Source organism: Macaca nemestrina, chromosome 7, assembly GCF_043159975.1.
Source record: "Macaca nemestrina isolate mMacNem1 chromosome 7, mMacNem.hap1, whole genome shotgun sequence".
NCBI classification, from domain to species: Eukaryota; Metazoa; Chordata; class Mammalia; order Primates; family Cercopithecidae; genus Macaca; species Macaca nemestrina.
In genome coordinates, this window is record NC_092131.1 from 153,988,004 (window position 1) to 154,011,505 (window position 23,502).

At 35.6% G+C, this 23,502-nt stretch overlaps 2 protein-coding genes across 5 annotated transcripts in view; one reads left to right on the forward strand and one right to left on the reverse strand.

Annotated features, from left to right (window-relative positions):
- LOC105490797 (myelin expression factor 2) overlaps positions 1-7,225 on the forward strand; it is a 41,669-nt gene extending 34,444 nt beyond the window's left edge. For both annotated transcript variants that reach the window (XM_011756701.3, XM_011756703.3), the window contains one exon: positions 658-7,225. In XM_011756701.3, the coding sequence (XP_011755003.1) occupies positions 658-821 (164 nt within the window). In that variant the 3' untranslated portion in view covers positions 822-7,225. The remainder of the gene's footprint in view (positions 1-657) is intronic.
- Positions 1,049-22,764, reverse strand: LOC105490768 (solute carrier family 24 member 5). 3 transcript variants are annotated; one of them, XM_011756683.3, is made up of 9 exons: positions 22,623-22,764; positions 21,755-21,934; positions 9,309-9,392; positions 9,112-9,215; positions 8,673-8,773; positions 6,720-7,000; positions 4,507-4,713; positions 2,485-2,586; positions 1,049-1,702 (listed from the first exon to the last, which is right to left on the reverse strand). In XM_011756683.3, exons 1-9 carry the CDS (start codon positions 22,741-22,743, stop codon positions 1,380-1,382), a joined length of 1,503 nt encoding a protein of 500 aa, XP_011754985.2. In that variant the 5' UTR covers positions 22,744-22,764; the 3' UTR covers positions 1,049-1,379. The 3 variants fall into 3 exon arrangements, with proteins under 3 accessions (XP_011754985.2, XP_011754993.1, XP_011755000.1); XM_011756691.3 differs by lacking the exons at positions 21,755-21,934; positions 22,623-22,764 and adding exons at positions 15,236-15,319; positions 16,386-16,470 and having other exon boundaries at positions 1,380-1,702; positions 9,112-9,392; XM_011756698.3 differs by lacking the exons at positions 21,755-21,934; positions 22,623-22,764 and adding an exon at positions 16,386-16,478 and having other exon boundaries at positions 1,380-1,702; positions 9,112-9,392.
- Between the last annotated feature and the right edge of the window lie 738 nt (positions 22,765-23,502).

The following is a 23,502-nucleotide window of genomic DNA, read 5'->3' on the forward strand; positions in this document are numbered from 1 at the left end:
TGACATCACTGTTTTTACCTTTATTGATTTAAATCTATGCTATCTTTTCCCGTGACTATTTCTGTAGCATATTTGGTGCCATTCTTAGACTTTGAGCTCAAATTGTGGTATTGAATAAATGGCTTTGGCACTGTGGTTGCAAGCAGAATTAGTGGGGCCCTTTGTAGCCTGATAGAAATTAGATTTCTGATCAGTTGCACTTGTTTGCAGGGGATAAAGGAGTGAAATGAGGATAAAAGGGAAGGAAGAGAGAGAGATTAGGGAGACTGGGCAGTAAGCAACCATTTATTCTAAAAATAATTTTGTATAAATGTGTAAGTTTGTCATAGGGCATGGTGAGTTGGTGGCATTTTGTGCTAGCTTGACTTATTGCTTATACAATTAACCTCAGGAATTAGGGATTTAACATAAATAAAATACATTAAATCCTAGGAAAATCTTTCCTGATTCCAATTTTGTATATTCTAATATGTATATATTTATTACTTTATATGAATTGTATTTTACTCCAAATATAATGCTTATATTATTTGTTATTTAAAAAAATGATGTTTTTAATCAAATTATCACAATTGGCTATGAGGAATTTCAAACCTATAAAGTGAAATAGAACTCATTTAATAACTGACTAGTAATTCTGTAACTTTTATTTTACAGGTCATGTAATGTTTGCAGAAATAAAAATGGAGAATGGAAAGTCAAAAGGCTGTGGAACAGTCAGATTTGACTCCCCAGAATCAGCTGAAAAAGCCTGCAGAATAATGAATGGCATAAAAATCAGTGGCAGAGAAATTGATGTCCGCTTGGATCGTAATGCATAATTTCAAGCCATGGTTGGAACATTCCTACATCTGTTTTGCTGAATCTCCTAGTAAAAGTCATTTTTTTTTAAAGTAATATTGTATGCTTACAAAAGCTGTAAAAATGAACTTTTAAAACTCCCACCAGCTTTTAACAGTATAATGTTAAAAATATACTGTAATTTTTGTTAATCTCAAGTTTGGGTTTTTAAAGACAGCAAGTCTGGTCATTCAGTTTAAATGAATGGTTATAGTGTTTTTAATGAAATAAGCCATTTTCTTGTTGTTTTCAGTACTACATAGTTGGATTTGTTTGTTCTAGTTTCTCCAGTTTTTGTCAACTTATTGTATGGTAAAACAGATTTTTTGCCCCCCAAAACTTCTGTTTTATAATATGTAATTCTTCATGAAAAGAAAGGGCTCAGAAAAATTAGGATATGATTTTGGTTGGTTTTAAATTACTGTAAGTTTTAGATTCTAAGGTTCAGGATTTTAAAAATTTGATTTAAATGAAGAAATTGATTTTTCTCTCTGCCCCTCCCTGCCATTCATATTTTCTGCATAACACTGTTAATAATATCAACCTCCACAGCCCCTTATTTTATTATTTCCAATAATTCCAAGTTCATATAGAACTGATAATGTAGCAAGCCCCAAGTATGATAATAGGCAGACTATTCCCAACTTTCTGTCTAGTTTCCAGCCATTGAAGTGAACTGCTAAAAAAAGAAAAATAATTGAAACGTTGAGAGAGATGGTTGTGTAAGTTAGTCCTCTGCTGTTTACTTCTATAGGAGCTGATCCATTTATAAATGCAGTTTTAATAAACCATGGAATACCAAGGCACAACATATCAAACACATTGGATCCCACGATGTTAGACATAGCCATATCTCCTTTCCCTACAAAAGAAAAGCATATTGTTAAAATGTGCTTACCAATACTGTATTTTATTAATCTTCATAAGAAAAGAAACACTGGATACTTTTTTGTTGTTGATTCATTTTGGAAAATTGTTAGAGCAAAAGTCTTACTGAATTTGTATTTTTAAATTTTTCTTGGGTTAGTATTTAAAGTCTTAACATTTATTTAATTATATTTATTAAACCATTTTTCAATAAGGTATCTAGCTTACTTGTTGCTTTTCATTGTAATTTAACATGGTCAATTACTATTTAATGCACATTTCAAATGAATATTATTTGGGGGATTAGATTGTGTGAAATTAACCTGCTATTAAATAGTAAACTCTTCCTCTTGAGTCACTTTTTTTTTCCCCTTCAAAGTATGTTACTGAGGAAGTAAACTTTTTTTTTTTTTTTGAGACTGAGTCTTGCTCTGTTGCCCAGGCTGGAGTGCCGTGGCGCGATCTTGGCTCACTGCAACCTCCACCTCCTGGATTCAAACAATTCTCCTGCCTCAGCCTCCTGAGTAGCTGGGATTACAGGCGCATGCCACCATGCTGGGCTAATTTTTTAATTTTTAATAGAGATGGGGTTTTACCATGTTGGTCAGGCTGGTCTCAAACTCCTGACCTTGTGATCCACCCGCCTCGGCCTCCCAAAGTGTTGGGATTACAGGCGTGAGCCACCACACCCGGCCGGAAGTAAACATTTTTAAAGCTACTTTTACTCATTCTAGCCATGTAGAATGACCATTGCAGCTTGAGGGACTTAGTTCTTACCTTTTCTTGCGACCAACACGCTTGTAATTGTGTCTGGTATGCTTGTTCCTGCTGCTAATAAAGTAAGGCCCATTACTGTATCTGGAATTTCTAGTGTTTCCCCTGTAATAAACAGATACTTCAGGTTACAAATCTTAAAGAGTCACTAACCATCTTTTGCAGTTATTTTGGGTATTTCCTTACTGAACAAAAATAAAATAGGCAGATTTAGAATTCAGAGCCAATATGTGCTTGCTTAGTTTTTTAGCTAGCAACATATTTGAATCAGGCTGGTAATTTGGGTAACCCAGGTAGCACAGATTTTTAATGACATATCTAAAGATGTATGTAACAGCCAAAATTCTGCCACTGAGAAATTTTCCTGTTTGATATTCTTATGGAAGATGTTTATGTCCACCATTATCTCATCAGGGCTGTGCTGAATATTTGCTAATGAGAGTGATCATTCCTGTTTTTCTTTCTTAAAAAATTTTATTAAATTAGATTTAAGCAAATTAATTATAGCTATCTTTAAGCTATAAATGTGTTAACATGTATATATATCATTTATTACATTCTACTTTAGTGATATACCTTAATTTAGTGGGCTTTGGCAGGGTGGGGAGGGGGAACATTCATTAATCTCTCAGGAAAACAAAACCTGTTTGTTTTCTACTTGAGTCTAACATATGGTCCCAATTTATTAATACTTCTGTTAAATTTGATGTCAGGTCAACATTGATCAGAAATGTATTTATTCTCAGAAACAGAACCAGAGAGAAGTTAAAAAAAGTTAAAACATATGTAACTGTTCTTTTAATGTTGTAATTGAAAACTTGGTTTAGCATCTTTTTTTCTTTTTCTTAAAATGCCAATTAAAATAACTTAATTAGAAAGTAGCTTATTTATTGCATGCTTACATACTGATACTGGAATTGGAATTGGTTAATTTCTATTACTGGCTTTGCTAGAATTCATACGTGCATAAATAACACTAATATTTATAATCTTGGGGGGCTGTTCTGTGATCTATTACATGATTTTTGCTCTCTTTTTATTTTCCTAATATCAAGTGTGTTCTGGCTGAGTGAATTTGGATAGATATAATATGCAAGCTAATTGGACTTTTTCATTTTTCTCATTAAAAAAGGAAGAAATAATCTGCTTTTTGCTGGCATACTATTCTAAGACTTACACTAATTTGGGAAAAGTCAAGGGTCAACAAATTTTTGTGTCTGTGAGGGGCCAGATATTAATTATTTAGGCTTTGCAGGCTGTATGATTTCTGTTGCAGTTACTCAGCTTTGCAAATGTATGAAAGCAATCATAGATAGTATGTAAAACCTTACTAATAAAAACAAGCTGGGTTATTTTGGCACACAGGCAGTAGTTTGTTCACCTCTACTATAAGTTAATTTGGGTTAACCTTTGTAGGAGAAATTACAGATTATTTTTGTCTTTGTTTATAGTTTTTTTGTTTAGAGACTATAGTGGATTATGGCCAAGCAGCAGTAGTTAGTTAAGTCTTAATCATGAAGGTGGTAGAAACCTAGAATAAAACTTTTATACCCTTTTCACTCATTTCATAGTATGTTTGTAGTGCCATGTTGAAAAGTCAAATAAAATATAATCCGGTTAAGCAGTGAGCACCCATTGTTTTCCCAAAAATAGAGCTCCTTGCTTTTTTTTTTTTTTTCCCATTATGGAATGGAATTCAATATAAAGAGTATTGTGGATCCCATGGAATGTGATTAAATTATTAGCATAATAAAAAGACATCCTATGAATTTGATTTCATTTATAAGATCTCTTGAATTGTACCCCAGGCTGAATAACAGTGGAAAATACAGTTTATATATAATATGCAACTCACAAACCCAAATGATCTTGTTATAGTAATACTTAATCATTTTGTAAATGGTACTAATCTTCAGTCATGCTGAAAAGAAATTTGCTGTGTAGCTAGACTACTTTGAGTGAACATATGCAATTCGTTCATATATGAAAATTTTCAAGTTGTGCTATTGTACTTAAAATACATACCAGTTATTGTGACCATCCAAACCAGGATATATGTAAATGCAGATATCCATATTGCAGACATGGAAAAGGTTATTACAAAGTAGTTTTTCCAAAACTTTGTTCTACAATCTGGTGTGGTTAGAAAAAGTAATGTAATAATAGGAAGGGATAATACCCAAAAAATTCTTTTTAAGTCTGCTTCAGGCATGTTGAAAACACTTGGTGGATCTGTTGTGGAAAAATTAAACACTTTTGAGTTTTCTCAAATGGCTAATTAAGTTATGCCTATTTAGAAAGCTATATTGAAATAAATTAGCTGTATCAGTTTTTAAAAGGCTGTTTAAAACATTTGAGTACCTCATTACTGATATTGCTGGTGAAAGAAACTAATTGAAACTTGAGGACAGACAATGTAAGATGTGATACTCAGCACTTCTTTATTTGGGGCCTTAAAGCTATCAAAATGTCTTGGACCATTCGCTAAATATATTATAGATAGTGTTTATGAAGTGTCAGTTGGACATCTCATGTGGATTGTCTTCAGTAACTTTTTGCTTAAGGGATTAACCTGGCTTCTAACTTGGCTACTCTAGTTGTCTCCACTTCACAATATTGATGATGCTTCTGCCTGCTCTATGTACCACATAATGTATACTTAGAGAATATAAAATAATGATAGCATAATTTTTTTATTAAGTTGCATATCCTAATTCTTATTGGAAGTTTTTTTTTTTGCCCTATTTCATTACTATGTTATTTATTAAATTCAGACTTTACCACAGTTCATAGAAAGAACCTTAAAATAGGAGGTAGTATATCATCTAAAATATAATTTATGAAAACTGAGTATATTACTTTATTCAATTTAATTTAGTAGAAGGATAATGATAATATATTGGATAAAAATTAGAATTTACTTTAAAATTGTTCAAAATTTGTATGGCATTTACAAAATAATGTAATAATTGGATCAAATTATGTCAAAACGAATGCTAGTACAACAACTCATAAAAAGTTGGTCAAGTTTCAACCAATGTGCCATTAAGTAATATTGGATATAATTTCAACATAATCAAAGAATTTGGATTTTTTTTTTTTTTGCGTTTCTTATTGTAAGCTTAATTTAGAGATGTGTACCTCTTACACCTGAAAGAAGAGAAGCTAAAATTTTTGTAAAAGGGGAAAAGTCATGTTCTAAAAGTTTAAGTAGTACATTAGAATAAGTACCCTCCTAAAGGCTTAATTAAAATTAGAATCTGTTTTGGACAACCACTTTATAAAAAGGTAACCCATGAACTTATAATTCTGACCATAGCTGAATTTGACTTCCTACTGAACATAGTTACCTAAATGTTTTGCTACTGCTTTAAACAATGGCAAACCTCAAATGCTTCTTTCTTCCAAACCAGCCCCTGTTCCTGAGTTCCCAGTTTTAATATGTGGTGTTCCCATGTTCTCAGTCAAGATTAAAACATAGGAGTTGTCTTTGTTCCTTTTTCTGGCCCCATATAGTCTTGGTGATGCTTCCTTCATGTAGTCTCACATCTGTTCTCATTTATTCCCACCACTTTCACTTGGTCTAGGCACCTAGTAAACACATCAGCTGCTGTAACAGCCTCTTACAGACCTCCTTGTCTCTTACTTCATATTTTAGTTCGGTAAACATCGCTTAGGGTAACATTACTAAGATAACAGTTCTAACAATTTCTCTCCTCAGAAACCTTCCAAGATTCTTAGAATAGCATTTAAGATTCTTCTTATCCTATTCCTTTCTACCTTTCCTCTTCTTCCTTACTATGCATATACTGTGCTCTATGTGTTTTATCTCTGCATCATTTATGAAATAAAGACCTCAGTAGCTGTTACTTATTGGTCATAACATCATGTCATAGTTAAAATCTTTCCTGTCAAGCAAGGCCCAATTTAAATGCTCCCTTCTCTGTGAAAATCTCCTGTCTGTCCTCACCACATTTTGACACTGTCCCATTTGTGAACCACAGTCACACTTCATTTCTTTCTCTTTTTATGGTACTTACTTAACGTTTATATTTTAGCTATTTTGTATTTCCTATGATACTGGAAATTCCTTAAAAGTAGGGACTTAGTCTTTATCATTTCTGAGTCTTCACAGTCTTTTTTGCATAAAAAGCACACCATACTTGCTGAATTGAAATGAAATTTTAAAGTTTTTCTTTTGTGAATAGACTTAATAATGGGCAAGATTTAGTGATTACCTTCAGAAACCTGACTAAGACCATGTAAACTTATAGAAAGCTGAGAGTAGCCAGAATCTTCATAAAATATTCCACTATCAGTTCTTGATTGCCGACGAATGAATGGTTGACCTTCATCTTCCCATCCCATTAGTAGCTGTTGTTCACTTCTTTCCATAGCTTTGGCAAGACAGGTGCAGCAAGGACTGCATTTCTTTATAATATATTGGTTAATTTTAATGTCAAAACACAGCACCAAAACATATAATCCATATATCAAAAGCAGTAAAGTTCCTTCATACCTATAAATTAAGAGAAATTTGTGTTTTTAAATTAAAAGGGAAAGTCATTTTAGAGTTGATAGCTTTTGGGCAGTATTGATTGAATGATTTTCTAATGAAAGTAGCCATAGAACAATCAAACATTTCTAGATATTTTCTGTTTTGTAGATTTTTCCAAACTTGGTTACAGCATTATAAGTTTATTGATAAAAGCCGGACACTTCTATGTTTTTTTTTTTTTTTTTTTTTAAAAAAGATCAACAAACTCATTTTTACTTGTGGATTCCTTCCAAATGGTAGGTATAAAAATGCAATGAAAATGATAATTGGAGATTTTCAAAATAAATGTAAAATTAATATATAGTGGTGAACATTTTCTACCTCAGCTCATTGGCATAATACATTCCCCAAAATACATAATAATTATAAAATAATATAGTAACTGTTAAGTTATTTTAACTGTTCAAGTTTTCTAATATAGGAACTTTGTGTAAAATATTATTCAGAATATGGGAGGCTTTGGCTGGGATTTTTCAGTTTGTCATCATTTTTAATGATTTGAATGTAGCTGAATTTGGCTTATAGTCACAAGAAAACAAGATGTTCTAAAATATAAAATTATACCCTGGGAACCAAGAACTGTTTCCCTGTACTCTGGCAGTTAGCTAATGCCATCACATTTGAACCTTGCATTTACCTTTTATAGCCAGTGAATCTCTGCTACATCTTCTGATTTCTCTAATTGAGGAAGCATTATCTTGGATACTTTCACAGCCACTGTCCCTTACAGACAACTGCTGAATTCTAGAAGGATTTCTACTCTACCAACACAGTGTCTTAGGGAGACAGACTAGAAGACAGGATGATTAGTTTAGAAATTATGCTTCTGGCTAGGTTTGAAGTTTCTTGATAGCAGATATTATGCTGTACTGCAAAGTTGTGGTTCTCCAGATGGACACCATTACATTTTTTTTTTTGCGTATTTTTCTGGTGTCCTCTGGAAGTTATGCAATGTGTAACCTGTGTAGCTGTGTTTTGCATTTCATTATCCCTTATGATATCTAGCATAGTGATCAGAACCTAGTGGGTGCCTGCTACTTACTAGTTGAAAAAGTTTGTCCCTGTCCACTCAGTCACCACATTTTTCATTTTCTTGGACCAGCTAGGCAGAGAGATTACAGGGAAAGCAAACAGTTTTTAATATTAAAAGCTAAGCATTGTTGGTTCTTAGAGGAAGGCTATAGTTTCTCTGAGCATCAGAAGTTTGGAGGAATTTAAAAAGACTTCTTTTACTTCCTCTACCATCCTTCTCCAGTCTTTTGTGACCATGATCACTTCTCACCAAGGCAAGGTGAGCGGTAACCCAGCAGAAGAAAAAGTCAACTGTTGTGGCTTTAATGGACAACAGAAGTTGGGAAACTTACTGAATAGGCAGCCAGTGGGGAGAAGGAAAAGTGATGGTCTCCAGTGACTAGTGAGAGAAAAAAGGAGACTGTGAAGTGACTAAAAAGAAATTGCAAACTAGTGAGAAGAATACAATCAGCAATTGTGATAAGGTTAACTCAGAGACCTGTTGGAATATGGTATAGAAGTGGCAGATTATATGAAATAATATTTCTGAAAAAAATATTACTGAACCAACAGAAATTCATAAAATCTCTAATTTTTACATAAGAATTATTTTCAAGCTTACCAGTAAACTTGGTTGTCATATATTATACCAAGAACCGCTGCTACACTAATTGCATACGCTGCACAGTCTCTGAATAGGGGCCAACATGATAGTGTTGAAACCTGTAATATGATAAGTTATTTCCATTACATTGTAACTTCAAGTACAATCCTTAGTGTAATACTAAAATTGTTTATATATTTGTAGTTAAATATTGTTATCTTTTGCATATTGCTTAGAGAAAAAAATGTAAAATTGTGTTCTAACACATGAACTTTCATAAATCTGACCAAGAGCTATTTGTGGATTAACATTAAATTGAATACATGTTGTTTTTCTACTGATTAATAAATTTGATTGCACATATTATTAGTGCCCTGTTGTCCATCCCAGATGACGAACAGTTATCTTTAGAATTTTTTTAAGACAATACATTTTGTTGAATGGTTTTGTTACATACCATGTTAGATAGCAAGCCACAGGCAGCACAGATGCCAAGGAGATTATAAATTGCAGATCCAAGAATGGTGCTAATGCCAATATCTCCCTTTGTGATAAATACACCTATGTGCAAGATAGTAGCAGCTAAGTTAGTGTTAACTTGAAGAAAATAAAAATCACACTGAGTAAGCAAAAAGTATAAGGAGCAATATTTACCTAGGAAGGCAGTAACTAATTCAGGAGCTGAACTACCCACTGCCATGAAAGTTGCGCCTGCAACATCCTGAGACAATCCAAGGGCTGAACATAAATGAAATGATTGTTAGGCCTAATAAAGTGAAAGAGTATGTCTTTACCACTAAACACAATAGATACTCAAAGCTACAGCTTCAATAAAACCACTAATATTTACTTAAACTAGAAAAATAAAATACACAGATTAAGAGTCTAGTTGCTTCTTTATGACTTCATTACTTAATCCTTCTATAGAAAGGGTGAGGGAAGGCCAGGAGACTAAAGGGAGTATCCTGAGTGCCAAATACAGGGTTATTTGGAACCCAGAAAAGCGTTTATAGCCGGAGGGCTTGTAGGTGAGTAGCAACAGCATGACTTTGAAAATTAAGATAATTTGGAAATCCTAACCCAACTTCAAAGAAGAAAAAAAAGATAGTAGTTTTTTAGATGTGTAATGCAGCTGAACGGAGCTTGTTCACACATCTGTTAAGTTATTTCAACCGTCCATTCAAATTTTCTGGTATAGGAACTTTGTGTAAAATATTATTCAGAATATGGGAGGCTTTGGCTGGGATTTTTCAGTTTGCCATGCAGAGAATTTTTGATGATTTGAATGTAGCTGAATTTGGCTTATAGTCACAAGAAAACACAGATATTCTAAAAAATTTATGGTTTCAACCTTGTCTAATTACAAATGAGGGAAATTTCTTAACTAGATTTAATATTGTATAGTCTATTGATTTAAAACATGAATATTAAAATTTTCCTCTAGAATAGGAATATAAAAAAATACTGTAATACTACAAATAGTTTGTGTCTATCCACCAGGCTTACAAGCATGCAAGTTCATAAACTTTAGTGACTGACAAGATGAGAGTCTTAAGAAATTTTTTGTCCTTTGAATTTTAGGGCCAAGGGACCTACCATGGGAAGGAACAGAGAAAGCCTTAGGCCGAGATAGGTTTGCATAAGAAATAATCTCCAACCAGGCTTTACTGATAAACGAAAAACTAGCCAATAGAGGTAGCATGCCATACATTAAACTATCTACCCTAGGTCACAAAGTATCAAAGTCAGAACTAGAATTTGGGTTTTCAAGACTTGATGGCAACCCTTTGTTGACGTTTATTGTCATTTACTATACCTTCAGTCTTCCCAGATACTCAAACTCTGGTGTGCTTGGTTGAGTCCTTGTCACAGGTGGTTGGTATTTCCTTCTTATTCTTGTCTCTGGGACCACCTGTTGCCTGCACTCAGGTGGACCTTGTTCTCTAGTCTGCTGGGATTGCATTTGAGCTTATTGATTCCTTTATGGTTTCTTGGTGTGGCAGATTGTATACTACAGCAATAGTTATGGTATTTTTCTGCTCCACATAGATTTCCAGAACCCTTTAATCCCCTACATAAAAGGTGATACAACTTCCTTAGTGTAATCACAGAACATTTCCCTCAAGCTACGACATGGTAAGTCCTGCTACTTTGTTGAAACCCCCATACTGGAGAAACCTCATGAAAAGCCCATGTAGAAATAGAGATGTCTAAGGAATTGCTGCTGTTTCAGTCCCCAGAGTTTGAAACTTCACAGCCTAGGCACCAGACATGTGAGAGAGTGAGCTCTCGGATGATTCTAGCTCTATCCTCTGACCATAGCTGCACAAAAGACCCTGAGCGAGAACTACCGAGAGTAGCTCAGTAAACACCCAAAACCGTGGAAAGTAGTTGTTGTTTTTAGCCACTAGTTTTGGGGTGATAGTTAAGTCAGCTGGTGGTTCATTTATTTGTTGCATTTATTGAGTACCTACTATATGCCAGATGCCTTTTTAATGTGCTAGTAATATGGCAGTGAGCAAAACAGACAAACATTCCTGCTCTCACAGAGCTTTCTTTTTAATAAGGGAAAGCAGATAAGATAAGGAAAATAGGTATGATGTTAGAGATAAGTTGCAAAGAGTAAAGGCAGGGAGGGGAGAGAGAGAAAAATGTCCGAGAGGAAGGATTGAAATTTTAGATTGGATAACCAGAAAGGACTTAATTGAGAAGGTAACTAAAGACTTTGAAATGAGGAACAAGTCACTTGTCTACCTGGGCTAAAAGTATTCTATGCGGGCCGGGCGCGGTGGCTCAAGCCTGTAATCCCAGCACTTTGGGAGGCCGAGACGGGCGGATCACAAGGTCAGGAGATCGAGACCATCCTGGCTAACACGGCGAAACCCCGTCTCTACTAAAAACACAAAAAATTAGCCGGGCGAGGTGGCGGCGCCTGTGGTCCCAGCTACTCGGGAGGCTGAGGCAGGAGAATGGCGGGAACCCGGGAGGCGGAGCTTGCAGTGAGCTGAGATCTGGCCACTGCACTCCAGCCTGGGCGACAGAGCGAGACTCCGTCTCAAAAAAAAAAAAAAAAAAAGTATTCTATGCAGAATAAATGACTGCAAAGGTTCTGAGGTAGAGGCTAGCCTGTGTGGTGTAGAAACAGAAGACATGCATGTCTAGAATGAACAGTGTCAAGGGAAAGCAGTAGGTGATGAGATTAAAGGTAATAGGCAGATCATGTAAGGTCTTGTGGATCCTAGTAAGGACTTTGGCTTTCATTTTGAAAGATGTGGGAAGTACTTAGAAATCTGTCATCCATATACTGTCTGCTGATGATACCAGCTCCAGTCATTAATTTTATCCCTTGGGGCTGCCTTTGGTCATGTTGCTTGCTGAACATCTACCTGCAGTGACTAGTGAAGGGTGAGAAATAAATGATTTGTGTAGTTTACATTGTATCCTAGTGCTTTTGGTGTTGTATAAAGGAATACCTGAGACTGGGTAGTTTATAAAGAAAAAAGGGTTTATTTGGCTCATGATTCTTCTGACTGGAAAAGTTCAAGATTGGGCATCTGGTGAGGGCCTCAGGCTGCTTTCACTCATGGTGGAAGATAAAGGGGGAACTGGTGTGTGCAGAGATCACATGGTGAGAGAGGAAGTAAGAGAGAGAGGTGGGTGGTGCCAGGCTCTTTTAAACAACCAGCTCTCTAAAGGAACTAAAGAGGGAGAACTCACCCCCTAGGAAAGGATTAACCCCCATGATCTAAACACCTCCCATTACTCCCCACCTCCAACATTTGGGATCAGATTTCAACATGAGGTTTGGAATGGACAAATACCCAAACCATAGCATATTTCCTAGTATTTCTTTTCCTGATCAGAGTTATTACATACATATACACATATACATGCATATATATAATCACTCTAACCAGTATGTGTATATATGTATAGACACACATCTATACTATATTCTTACTACAATTCTGATGTGTACAACTGACCATAATATTTAAAACATAGAACAAAAAGATAAAGGAGATGGCTCTGTAATTAACTGTTTTTCATTTTAGAAATGAAGTAAATAATATATTCATGGTGTACAATGCACTCCCATATACATAATTTAATATCAACTATCATGATATATGAGTGGTGGTATTCCATTTTACAGATAAACAGGCCCAGGAGGTAAAATAATGTCACATGGATTGCAAGGATCTTAAATGTTGGGAGTTAGGGCATAAACCCTGAGCTTGTTGATTCTAAGCCCGACGCTGTTTTTATTTTACCACAGAAACCTGATAGAAGAATGGCATTTAGGCCAATTATAACATGGTGGGTGATTGAATCTTTTTTGTTTACACGTTGTGGCACTGGCACCATAATCACCCTCATTCTGTTTTTTCCTGGTGGAAAAAATAGTTATTTGGAAGTTTTCTAGCACATTCTAGAGAATTTATAGATTTCGTGCTGCTGGATATTACCATGAATTGTCTTTCCAAATCAAATCAGGGCTAGATAATATGTGGAAGAAATTGAAAAAGAACGGAATGCCTTATCATAAAATAACTGCCCCAACAGTGCAGCTGAATACTGAACAATCTTTGTTTAGCATTAGCTGAAGAATGCTTCATTAGAAAACTCAGTCTCAAGGTAGGACAATAGGTGGTTCTTTAGAAAAGTTTCAGTCTCAAAAGGCAGTAAGAATAAAGCTTGTTCCTATTCACTGCACTCAAATTATGAAAGGAAAGATTTTGTATAGAAGGATGGATAAAACTTAAAGGTATTTTAACAAATTATATCTTAATGTTCTAAGAATATTTTATAAAATGTTTTATACCTCTGAACTTTAGAATAGACTGGCTTTGTCTTCCTTGACCTTTTGGGTAAAATTTCTTTCTGCTATAGTTTATTATTAAAGATAAATTTTTCTAGTTTTTTCCTCCCACAGCTATTATTCTTTTTTTCCTCTATTACTCTAAAGGAATAATCACATATCCTGGAAGATATAGCAGAAATGTTCAACTTGAGTTTTCTCTATAGTTTTAGGTACCAACACATTGTTTATATAAAGCACAACTTCATGGTAATGAGCTGATTATGAAAATTCATCAGACTTTTTCTTAAATGTGTTCTTTTCTGTGATGCCATGTTAGAAAGTTTATAATGGTTTTTGAAAATCTCCTTCTGGAAATATGATATAGTAGGAAGAATATTAAACCAAAACTAAGACCTGGATTCAGCCCTGCCAGTAACTTGATATGAGACTTAACTTATTTAGACAAGCCTCATTTTGCCGTCTGTGAAATGGAGGATCAGACTACACAATCTAAGGTATTATCTATTTTTTTCGATCTTTACTCAAAGTTGTAGAATGTGAATTGTTTTAAGACTGTATACCACTTTTTTATTTTTAATTAAATTTCTTTTATAATACCTACCCCCCAACCCCAAGTCTACATTACCAAAATTTAGACAATGAAGGGGAAAAATAGAGGAATACTTTTATCATTGTATTTTAACCACTGCTATCATTTTAATGTATCTAGTCCTTTTCACAGTGCACATTTTAATATAGTTACAGCCATAGGCTATGCAATTTGGTGTCCTCTGGCATCATTTTAAAAAGTCTGCAAACTTTTGTGCTTTGTGAATGGATTAGAGTTTTAGAAACAATCAAAAGTCTATCAGATCCAACTCTAGCAACTATGGTGAGTAGTCATGCTGAGTCATACAATTTAGGGTCCAAAACGAAGTGCAACAGCAAACTGATGTCTCTTTTATGATTTGCAAAACTGGTTCTGAAATTAATTTCAAAGGCATTCCTAGAAATATTTTGAATGGAATAAATGCCTAGAGGGGAGAAATAGTTACTGACAGTCAGGAATACATGACTGCATGTGTATGCTCTGGGATGTTTTTAACAAGAAATAAGATAACTTGATTACCTTAATTTACCAACTCATATTCTGAGCAATGAAAGAATGAATTCTGAAACCTATAATGCTTTTAAAGGCCCGATTCCACTGAAAAAGACTCTCCCTATCCCCAATCTAACAGCTATAATATTACAGTGGATTTCCACCTGCCCTTAGCCTATCATATGAAACATACTTCTTTTATACAAGACACTTTACCTCCAAACCTAACAATTACTTCATTGTTTGTTCCATAACTTTCCCAAGGCCACACAGGTAATAAATGCAGAGGTGGGAAGGGAACCTAGATCTTTTTGACACCAAGAAGCTGCCCTTTCAGCTATCCATGTGGGCAAAGTAAAGAGATAATACATAACTTTATTATTATTGCTTGTTCCTGCAATAGCATCTTGGTAAAATACTGAGTACTTAGCACTTATTTAGATCTATATGCCTGGTATAGATTTAGATGCAATCCAAAGGGACCACAATTTAGATCAGAGAAAAAAGACCAACAAAGAGGATGAAATGCTCTTAGGAGAATGAGTGTGTAGCAGGGAGGAAGCACTATTCTTAGATTCTTTGTTCTTTAGTAAAGCTTTTGCTTCTGTAAATTTCATGAAGATTAAAAATCAAACAATCCCCTGAAACTGTAGGCTATCCAAATGCCATACTCACAGAATTATTTGAATCCCAATTTTTTCAATTTAGAAACAATTCTACCTGGAATTAAAACTTGCATTTCTTTCTTACTGCCTATTTCTGAAACATAAAGTAGAACATAAGCAAATATTAGTCCAAAGCAGAGTAAGTGAAAATTTTTTGAAATAAAAAGTAAATATTTAAGTATATTTCCCCAAAACCTTATTATGATCATTTTCATGTAAGACGTGTTGTAATTCAAAGGTATCAGTGTGGTAGAGAGGTTATATCTAATTGAATGGTATATTAGCGTAAATTTTTTTTTTTAAAGTTTCGTAGCTGGCTCACTGTGGAATTTGGACTCTATCAAGTGACCAATCTTAAGGAGTTCTCAGAGTTTTCTATGTATATAATTTGGAAAAATATGAAGAAAGCTGCTTAGAACAGTGGTTCAATACCTCTGAGATCCCCATTACATACCAAAAGGATATTTTGTTTTCATTTTATATCAGCTTTTGTGTTTCTAAAATTAAACTGCTTAAAGAGAGTAGACATACTGGTCCTATTTGGTCTTTAAGTGAATATAGTTTATATTATATTTTTAATGTGTATTATATATTGGCTTATATTTAAATTCTTTAAATTTAAATTATGTTTAAAAGTGACTTTTTAAACAATAAAAGATGAAGTAAAATGGTATAGATGCTAATGTAAATGAAATAAAAGGAACTTTAAACAGAATATTTTTAAATTTTAATTTTTATGTATTTATTTATTTTGAGATGGAATCTCGCTCTGTCGCCCAGGCTGGAGTGCAGTGGCACGGACTCAGCTCACTGCAAACTCGGCCGCCTGGGTTTAAGTGATTCTCCTGCCTCAGCCTCCTGAGGAGCTGGGATTACAGGCCAGGTGCCTGCCACCACACCCGGATAATATTTGTATTTTTGTGGAAACGGGGTTTTACCATGTTGGCCGGGCTGGTCTCAAACTCCTGGGCTCAAGTGATCCACCCACCTTTGCCTCCCAAAGCACTGGGATTATAGGCGTGAGCCACTGCTCCCGGCCTAAACAGAATATTCCAGAGATATTTAAGGTAGTTTAAAGTTGTCACATGGCTTATTAGATAAAATAACTGTTTTAATAACCTTACTTCCTACCTTGTCAAATAGACCTTACTTTTATTTACCTTAAATTTGGTGTTCAACTTCTAGCAGCTGCACCGTAGATTTGGTTATTTGCTCCAAAAATACTTAAATAGGCTTTGGTATTCCCCATCTCCACTTTCATCTTTCCTGAGTAAAGGATTCTAACCTCTGTAGTCTGTTCTTATGTAACAATGAACATTCACTGAATGTTTTCTATGTGCTACGTACTTGTGTAAGCAGTTCACTTGTGTTTCTTCATGCACTTGTCACACAACGCTGTGAACTGAAAGTTGTAATCATCCTGTTTCACAGCTGAGGTAACAGAGGCAGAGGGAAGTTAAGAACTTTGCTCAAGGTCACAGTGCTAGCAAATGGCAGAGCTGGGATTTGAACCTAGGCTGTCTGGCTCCAGGGTGGACACTTTCAATTGTCTCTCTACAGGAGTGTGGCACTAGAGCATATGATGGCTGTGTCCTTGCTCTCCAGCTGTCCGGGGATTCTCAGCATTTGTCATAGACCATTCAGCAACTATATCAATATAGAGATAGAAAAAAGTGGAAAAAGCCCCAAGTAAACAATACCAGATATGACTACAAAGTGACATAACTAAGTTCGCAAACTAAGCAAGGGAATCTTAGGCACAGGTTTCTAAGTCAGGCTTACATGAATGATCAGAGACGACAAAGGCTGCCTCGTTTTGCTTAGTCATTTGGATTCCTCTCTCACTGTGTCTCTGTCTCTCTTCCTCTCTCTCATACACACCCCTCAGGGTATCCATCCTGGTAACATGCTAGAGTAGCACAACTGGTTGGGGATGAGGAAGCTCTCCTTAGGTTTATTCCTCACTCCATTGCCTCTAGCTCCTTTAGCTCTAACTTGGGCTTGGATAATGCTGCTTTTCTGAACACATCTTTAACTCTTTTCCCGGAATCTCCATTCTGTTTCCCAGCACAGAAGCCAAGGCTTTTCTGCAAATGTGAAATGCCCTGGACGACTAGAGGGTGATACCTTTGTTTCCCCTCTATAACACCGACTAATTTCATTTCAGCCCTCTGTGTTCAGAGAATTATTAGCTTCTTTTCCTATAGAACCTAAATGGAAAGAAAAAGAAGATAGGGTTGGAGGAAGGGGACATAGCAACAGCATTTTCTTTTATTGGCTCCATACAGTTAAGATGGTGGTGAAGTGTCTGAGGTTGCCTAGTAGAGATACATGCTTTTCCAGCTTTTCCAGTGTTCGAGGGTAGAGGAGAGGGTGTGTGACTTTTATGATCATGAGCAGAGCAAGGTGAAGGAAGAAAAATCCTTGCTGGAAGCCTCTGGGGGAGGCAGCTGTAGGAGACCAAGACCAACATATGTAGGTCTGAAAGAGAAAGAGCACTGGTTTGACTGAGCGGGGGCCCTGCCAGAACACCAGCAAGAGGCTCTGCCCCCTACAGCTTCCAGCTCATCCTTGCACGGAGATGACAATCCTGAGCCTCTTCTAGTCTTCACCTTGCTAAAGATCCTGCTGTTGGCCAAATGAGGAGTGAATGGGACTGGGGTGGGACAGGGGCCTGCCAATCCTTCCACTGTATTCTAGGTTGGAACTCAGTAAACATACCCCACAAGACATTATAACCTCATCTATGATGATTAAGTTCCACAGTCCTATATTATGATCTCATAATCTTTAGGCCTGGGAACTTATTATGGATAAGTGTCTATAGCATTGATTTACAATCACGTATAGGTTGCCAAAGGTCCAAAATGATTTTTGTGAATAATCCAATGTATTCTCTTTATTTTGTAATATACTTCTTCCATAGTAACTGTGGGTATTTGATATTTTTTGTCAAAATTTTCAGTGCTCTCGAGAGGAAAATTTCTTGTAAGATGGTTCAAATAGAACAGTTCTGAAACATCTATGTTCTGGTAGCGAATCTCAAACAAGGATGTGTAAAGTTCTATCATGTAGCAGTTGAGATCATGCTTGAGTTTTGGCATTAGAGAGATCAGGACTTTCTCTGTGTGGCTGTGTGGTCATGAGAAATTACTTACCCTCCCAACCTTGGCTTCCTCATCAGTAAAACCCAAACGTTAGTCCCTATTTTGTAAGGTTTTTGAGAAGACTAAGTGAAACCATATATATATACACACACACATATATAATGTTATATACATTATATAAACCATATATTATTATAAGATATATATCTTTCATCTATAATTGTATCATAAGTAACTGATAAAAAAATAACACTGTAGTACATTGTGGAATACTTAAGTAAACTGTTTTGAGGGTTATGTTAATAACTATTAGTTGACAAAATGGGTGGAACTATTATGACTCAGTGCTCATCAAGAAACTGGGGAAAGGCAAAGCACTTGCAGACTTTTGAAGTCCGTTTCTGCAGATGTAAACAAATTTCAGGAAAATTGTTTTTTATTGCTGATGTCATAATTTAGATAAGACCATGGTAGACCTTGAAAAGAGAATTAATTTATAAGTATTTAAAAATGAATTGAGCTAGCACTATTTCTATCTCATTTTGTTGCCAGTATTTTCAATGCTCAAGATGAGGGTCAATTTTTAACAGCTGAAGATTTGGGTGTGGCATGGATATTCATCAATCACAAATCTGTAAGAACTACTGTATTTCAGAGCCTGAGAGACTCACTTGAGAAATGCGTGTTTGCAGGTGATGTTTCAAAGTAATTTCACAAGGAGCACATTGGAAGTCATTTAGACATATTAAGTCACTTAATGAACATTATTTTGAAGTCATAATCTAAATTTTAATGCAGTAGTGTTTTCTACAGGGTTAGAAATGTTTTTTATTTATTTTTTACTTCTCCCAAGATAAATTTTTATAAATAAAATTCTTGATAGACTTAATTTTTCAGTCATGTCACTGTTCAGTTAAGTCATTGGAAATGGAAATAATTCCTTACAATTTAAATTTCTATGTTTTATATGATTAGCATTTTAAATTTTTTAATTTTTAGTTTTTTACATTTTTCTAATTTAAAGCGCAGTATTGGCATAAGAATGAACGAAAAGGTTATTAGAATAGAGTTGGGAGCATAGAGACAGATCTACATCTATATAAGAACTTCGTGTATGAAAATTGATCAACTTTTGGAAAAAATAACATTACATTCTATAGCAAGACAGATTCTTAGTGGAAGAAATAAATAAATGTAAAAAAAATCATGCATGTAGAATAGAATATGATGATTTTTATGACCTATGGATAAAAATGTCTTTCTAGTTATAAAACCAAAAGGAGAATCAAAAAGGAAAAAATTTACAAATTTACTTAAAATATTTAAACTTCAAACTTCAATGTGATAAACACAAAATGCAAAAACAACAAACCATGAAAAAGCATATGATACGAAGTAATACTAGAAAAAGGGTTAATATCCTTGTATATTTTTAAAGTCTTGAAAATCAATAAGAAAAAGACAGAATACCCCTGATAGAATAAAAAAATACAAAAGCAAAACCACAAAATTCAATAAACATATAAAATATTGACCCTCATGAATAATAAGATAAATACAAATTTTATAAAATAATGTTTAAAGCAACTAAGGATATTTCACATATTTTTCATGGTTTTCTGGAATGGGTGCTGCTATACATTAAGGAGGTGTAAGTAGGCACACCTTTTGTGGGATGCCTTTTGCAAATATAGATCATAAGACTTAAAATATCCACATCTCTACCTCTTAATCAGGAAATGATCAGAGAAGTATGCAAAGATTTTATACAATTACAGGGATGACATTAACACAAAAAACTTAAAACAGGCCAAATGTCCAATGAGAGTAATAGTTTAAAATTCTATGATAAATATCTACTGGGTGCCTACTACGTGTAAAAACCAGTGTCAGATGCTCAAATCATTTATAGAATCATGGACTATCATGATATCATTAAAAATAATGTTTTTGAAGAATGTTTAATGATATGGAAAAATGTGCATAATAAAATATTATGTGAGAAAAAAGAAAGATCCCAAACTGCATATAAAGCAAGATTCAAAAGATTTAAAGAAAATATACCAAATGGTAACTGTGTAGATCTCAGGGTGATGGAAATATGGGTGGTTTAATCTTTCTCTTCTATTTTTCTCTATTTTTCTTGTATTTCATTAATCTAAGTAAAACTGTTAATTTAATCTTTGTTAAAGAAAAATCAATGTCTATGTAGGATGTAATGTCAAGATAAAAGTATATGTTTGTATCTACTTAAGAAACATTGTAATAAATTAGGCTAATCCCTTATATATATATATTTTTTCATTACACAGATAGGTGTTGAGTGCCTCTGCTATCACCAGTTACTGTTTTAGATCCTGCAGATACTAGTATACTGCAGCGAACAAGGGAGTAAAGGTGCTTTATGTCATTCAGCAGGGGTTGGGGGTGGGGTGATGGTAAAGGGGAGAGTTTACATTCATCTTCTTTCCCTTTATCAAGAAATGGCAGCGATGTGTGTGTGTTGCGGGGTGGGTGGAGGTTGAGGGTGCTGCTGTTTCTGTGTAGTCTTGTGAATATGCAACAGGAAATCCAATCCTTAACTTTGACATTGCTTTTTGCTGTAATGTGAGCATGCTCAATCAAATAAATAACCAACCGTGAGACCAAGTCTAGAAACACACTTTTGCTCATATGGTACGAAACATAACTGCTATCCTGGTATTAGGGACCAGTGCACCATTGAAGGTCTATGCTCAGAATTCTGGGCAACATAGACTGCTGAAGGAACAGAGCTCAGAGGCTTGGACTGGCTGATCTTATTTTCAGAAACCAATAACGGAGCTCTTAATTTTTAATAACTGAATTTACAGGTATCTGACGCCTGAGGTCACTTAGGATGCAGGACTTATTCATCTATTTGTTTATTGGTTCTTAAATATCAATTAATTTCCTTAATGGTAGGATGCTGGGAAAGGAAGATGGGGACGGTGGTCCTTAATTGCATTTGTTTATCACTTACCTCTTTATAAACAAAGTTATAGTGAGCTTAGAGTAAAAATTAAAAAACAGTTTTTTGAAGTATAAAATGGCAAATATTAGGAGTTTCATTGTATTAGGAGCACACACAAAGTACATACAAGTGAAATCTTGGAACAGTTCTTATAACAAACATGCAGGCAGTAGACAAACTAGAGATTTCTGGAAATAGGCAGGAAAATAATAACTGCTGGGTTCTAATTTAAAGAAACTCTGATTCACATTAACTACCAAGAGAAACCACACTCGGCCAGTTCCTTAAGACACGGGAGCCCACAACACAGAAGCTGGTGCTCTGCAACCAGTCGAGAAGTACAGGACAGTTGCTGAGCTGTTTCAAAGACAGTCATATCTGTGTGGCACACTCTTCCAGAAGGTTACAGGGGAACTTCCCAGCCACTTACATTCACTGATGATTTCCAGGGAGGGTAGGAAGTACTCATCACAGACAATAGATATGGCCATGAACATGTAAACGATAATTAGGAAATAGATTATGATGCCTCCGTCTCTGCGCTCTTGTCTCGTGAAAAACCCTTCGGGAAACTCTGATGATGGAGAAATAACACATTGGGTGCTATTTCCTGTTAAGGAAAAGGAGGTGAAAGTTTGAAGAGTTTGGAGTCACACATTTCAAGCCCACAGAGAGCTTCCTTAAGAAATCTGTAAGTGTGGGGTAACAGGGTGGAATTTTAAGAACTCACTGAAAATGTATAAAGCGCTTCTGAATATACCACAGTTGTAGAGTTTTAAAAAAATTTTTTGGGGGACTGAAAAGAGATATCTTAATGAAATATGTTGATGATGGTGAGGAATTAAAAAGAGGAAATCATGAGAACACTCCTCCTTGTTTTTATTTCTGAATCTCTCCTCCCCAAGTAGAAACTCTATCTCTGATACATGAAGATTTCTATTATCTGTACAATTCCGTTTTCTCATTGCAGAGCTTAAATTGTTCACAGGCCTGCAAAAAATCATCCGCTGTTGCAGAGAGAATTTCTAAGATGAAAGTTTTTTTTTTTCACCAAAAAGTCTCCAAGAATAAAAACTGGAGACTTGGCCTACTATGATCTCTGTGAATTACTTTGGAGTATATTTAAGAACTTATTTGAAGGATCAAAAGTGTTTGATATCTTTTTAAATGCTAAAATTCAGAAGCAAAAGTAAAAGCGAGCCCATTGAGAATTTTCCTGTTTTTGTCCCTTCATCTGCATGTGGTAGCAGCAGCAGCTGCTGCTGCAGCAGAGGTAACTGACCCCAGTGTCCACCTACCTGTGGCCCTTGGGAGACGCTGGGGCAGGGAGGCCCCTGGGACAGGCAGACGTGCAGTGGCCCACAGGATGCCGAGCAGCAGAGCCCTTCTTGCCCATGTATGGCCCCTTTTCGTCTGCATTTCTGCTGTGCTCTTACCGCAGTGTGCAGCTTCAGGAAGGGAGAAGAGGAGGATTAAGCTGGATCATGTGAGGAGTCTCCTTCCTGCCCAATACCCTGCCCAGGGCACATCTCAGCAAGGCCAGCACGGGAGAAAGGGTGAGTGCAGCCAGCCAAGTTTCCCTGATCAGGAGACCCAGTCTCCAGGAAGGCCGGAGGAGATGGAGGAGAGCCGACAACCATTGTCTATCGCTATTTCCATGGCCTACAGTCTCTAAGGGCAGATTAAGGCAGCTTGTACTTTATGAAAATGCGTGGTTTTATTTAACGACTTCATACTGGCTCTGCTTTTGACTTTCTCTAGATTTGTAAAAAGTTGGGTTTGCAACTGCTTCCCATTTCTCTCCAGCCCTTTCTCCTAGAAGTTGTTGGGGTTGATATTAATATATGTACATGCTTTGGCTAGCGTGGCATCCTTTCATATGTCTGTTTTAGCCTCTCATCTTCATCTTCAGTTAGGGCCAAAGGGAGAAAGGCCAGTTAGGACGTCACTGCAATGATCTAGCTGAGAAATGATAATGGCTTGAACTAAGGCAGTGGCAATGGGGATGGAGAGTAGCCGACAGTTTCAAGAATTGTTGAGACGGAGTGGATGCTATTTGATCATTGATAGACTGTGTTTTCTGCCAGAGGGAGCTATCTAAAATGCAAATTTGACATAGCAGGTACTGTTTAAATATAGACTACTATCTTCCCTACTCTAACATTTATGAGGCTTGCC

What these genes read in the sequence shown, in the direction of transcription:
- LOC105490768 (XM_011756683.3), bottom strand. Translation starts at nt 22,743, where the DNA reads ATGCAGACGAAAAGGGGCCATACATGGGCAAGAAGGGCTCTGCTGCTC. An exon ending in GTGGCTTGCTATCTAACATG is followed by an intron (nt 8,774 to 9,111) that starts GTATGTAACAAA and finishes ATCATATTACAG; the next exon opens with GTTTCAACACTATCATGTTG. An exon ending in TCTTAGTCAGGTTTCTGAAG is followed by an intron (nt 4,714 to 6,719) that starts GTAATCACTAAA and finishes TTTCCACAACAG; the next exon opens with ATCCACCAAGTGTTTTCAAC.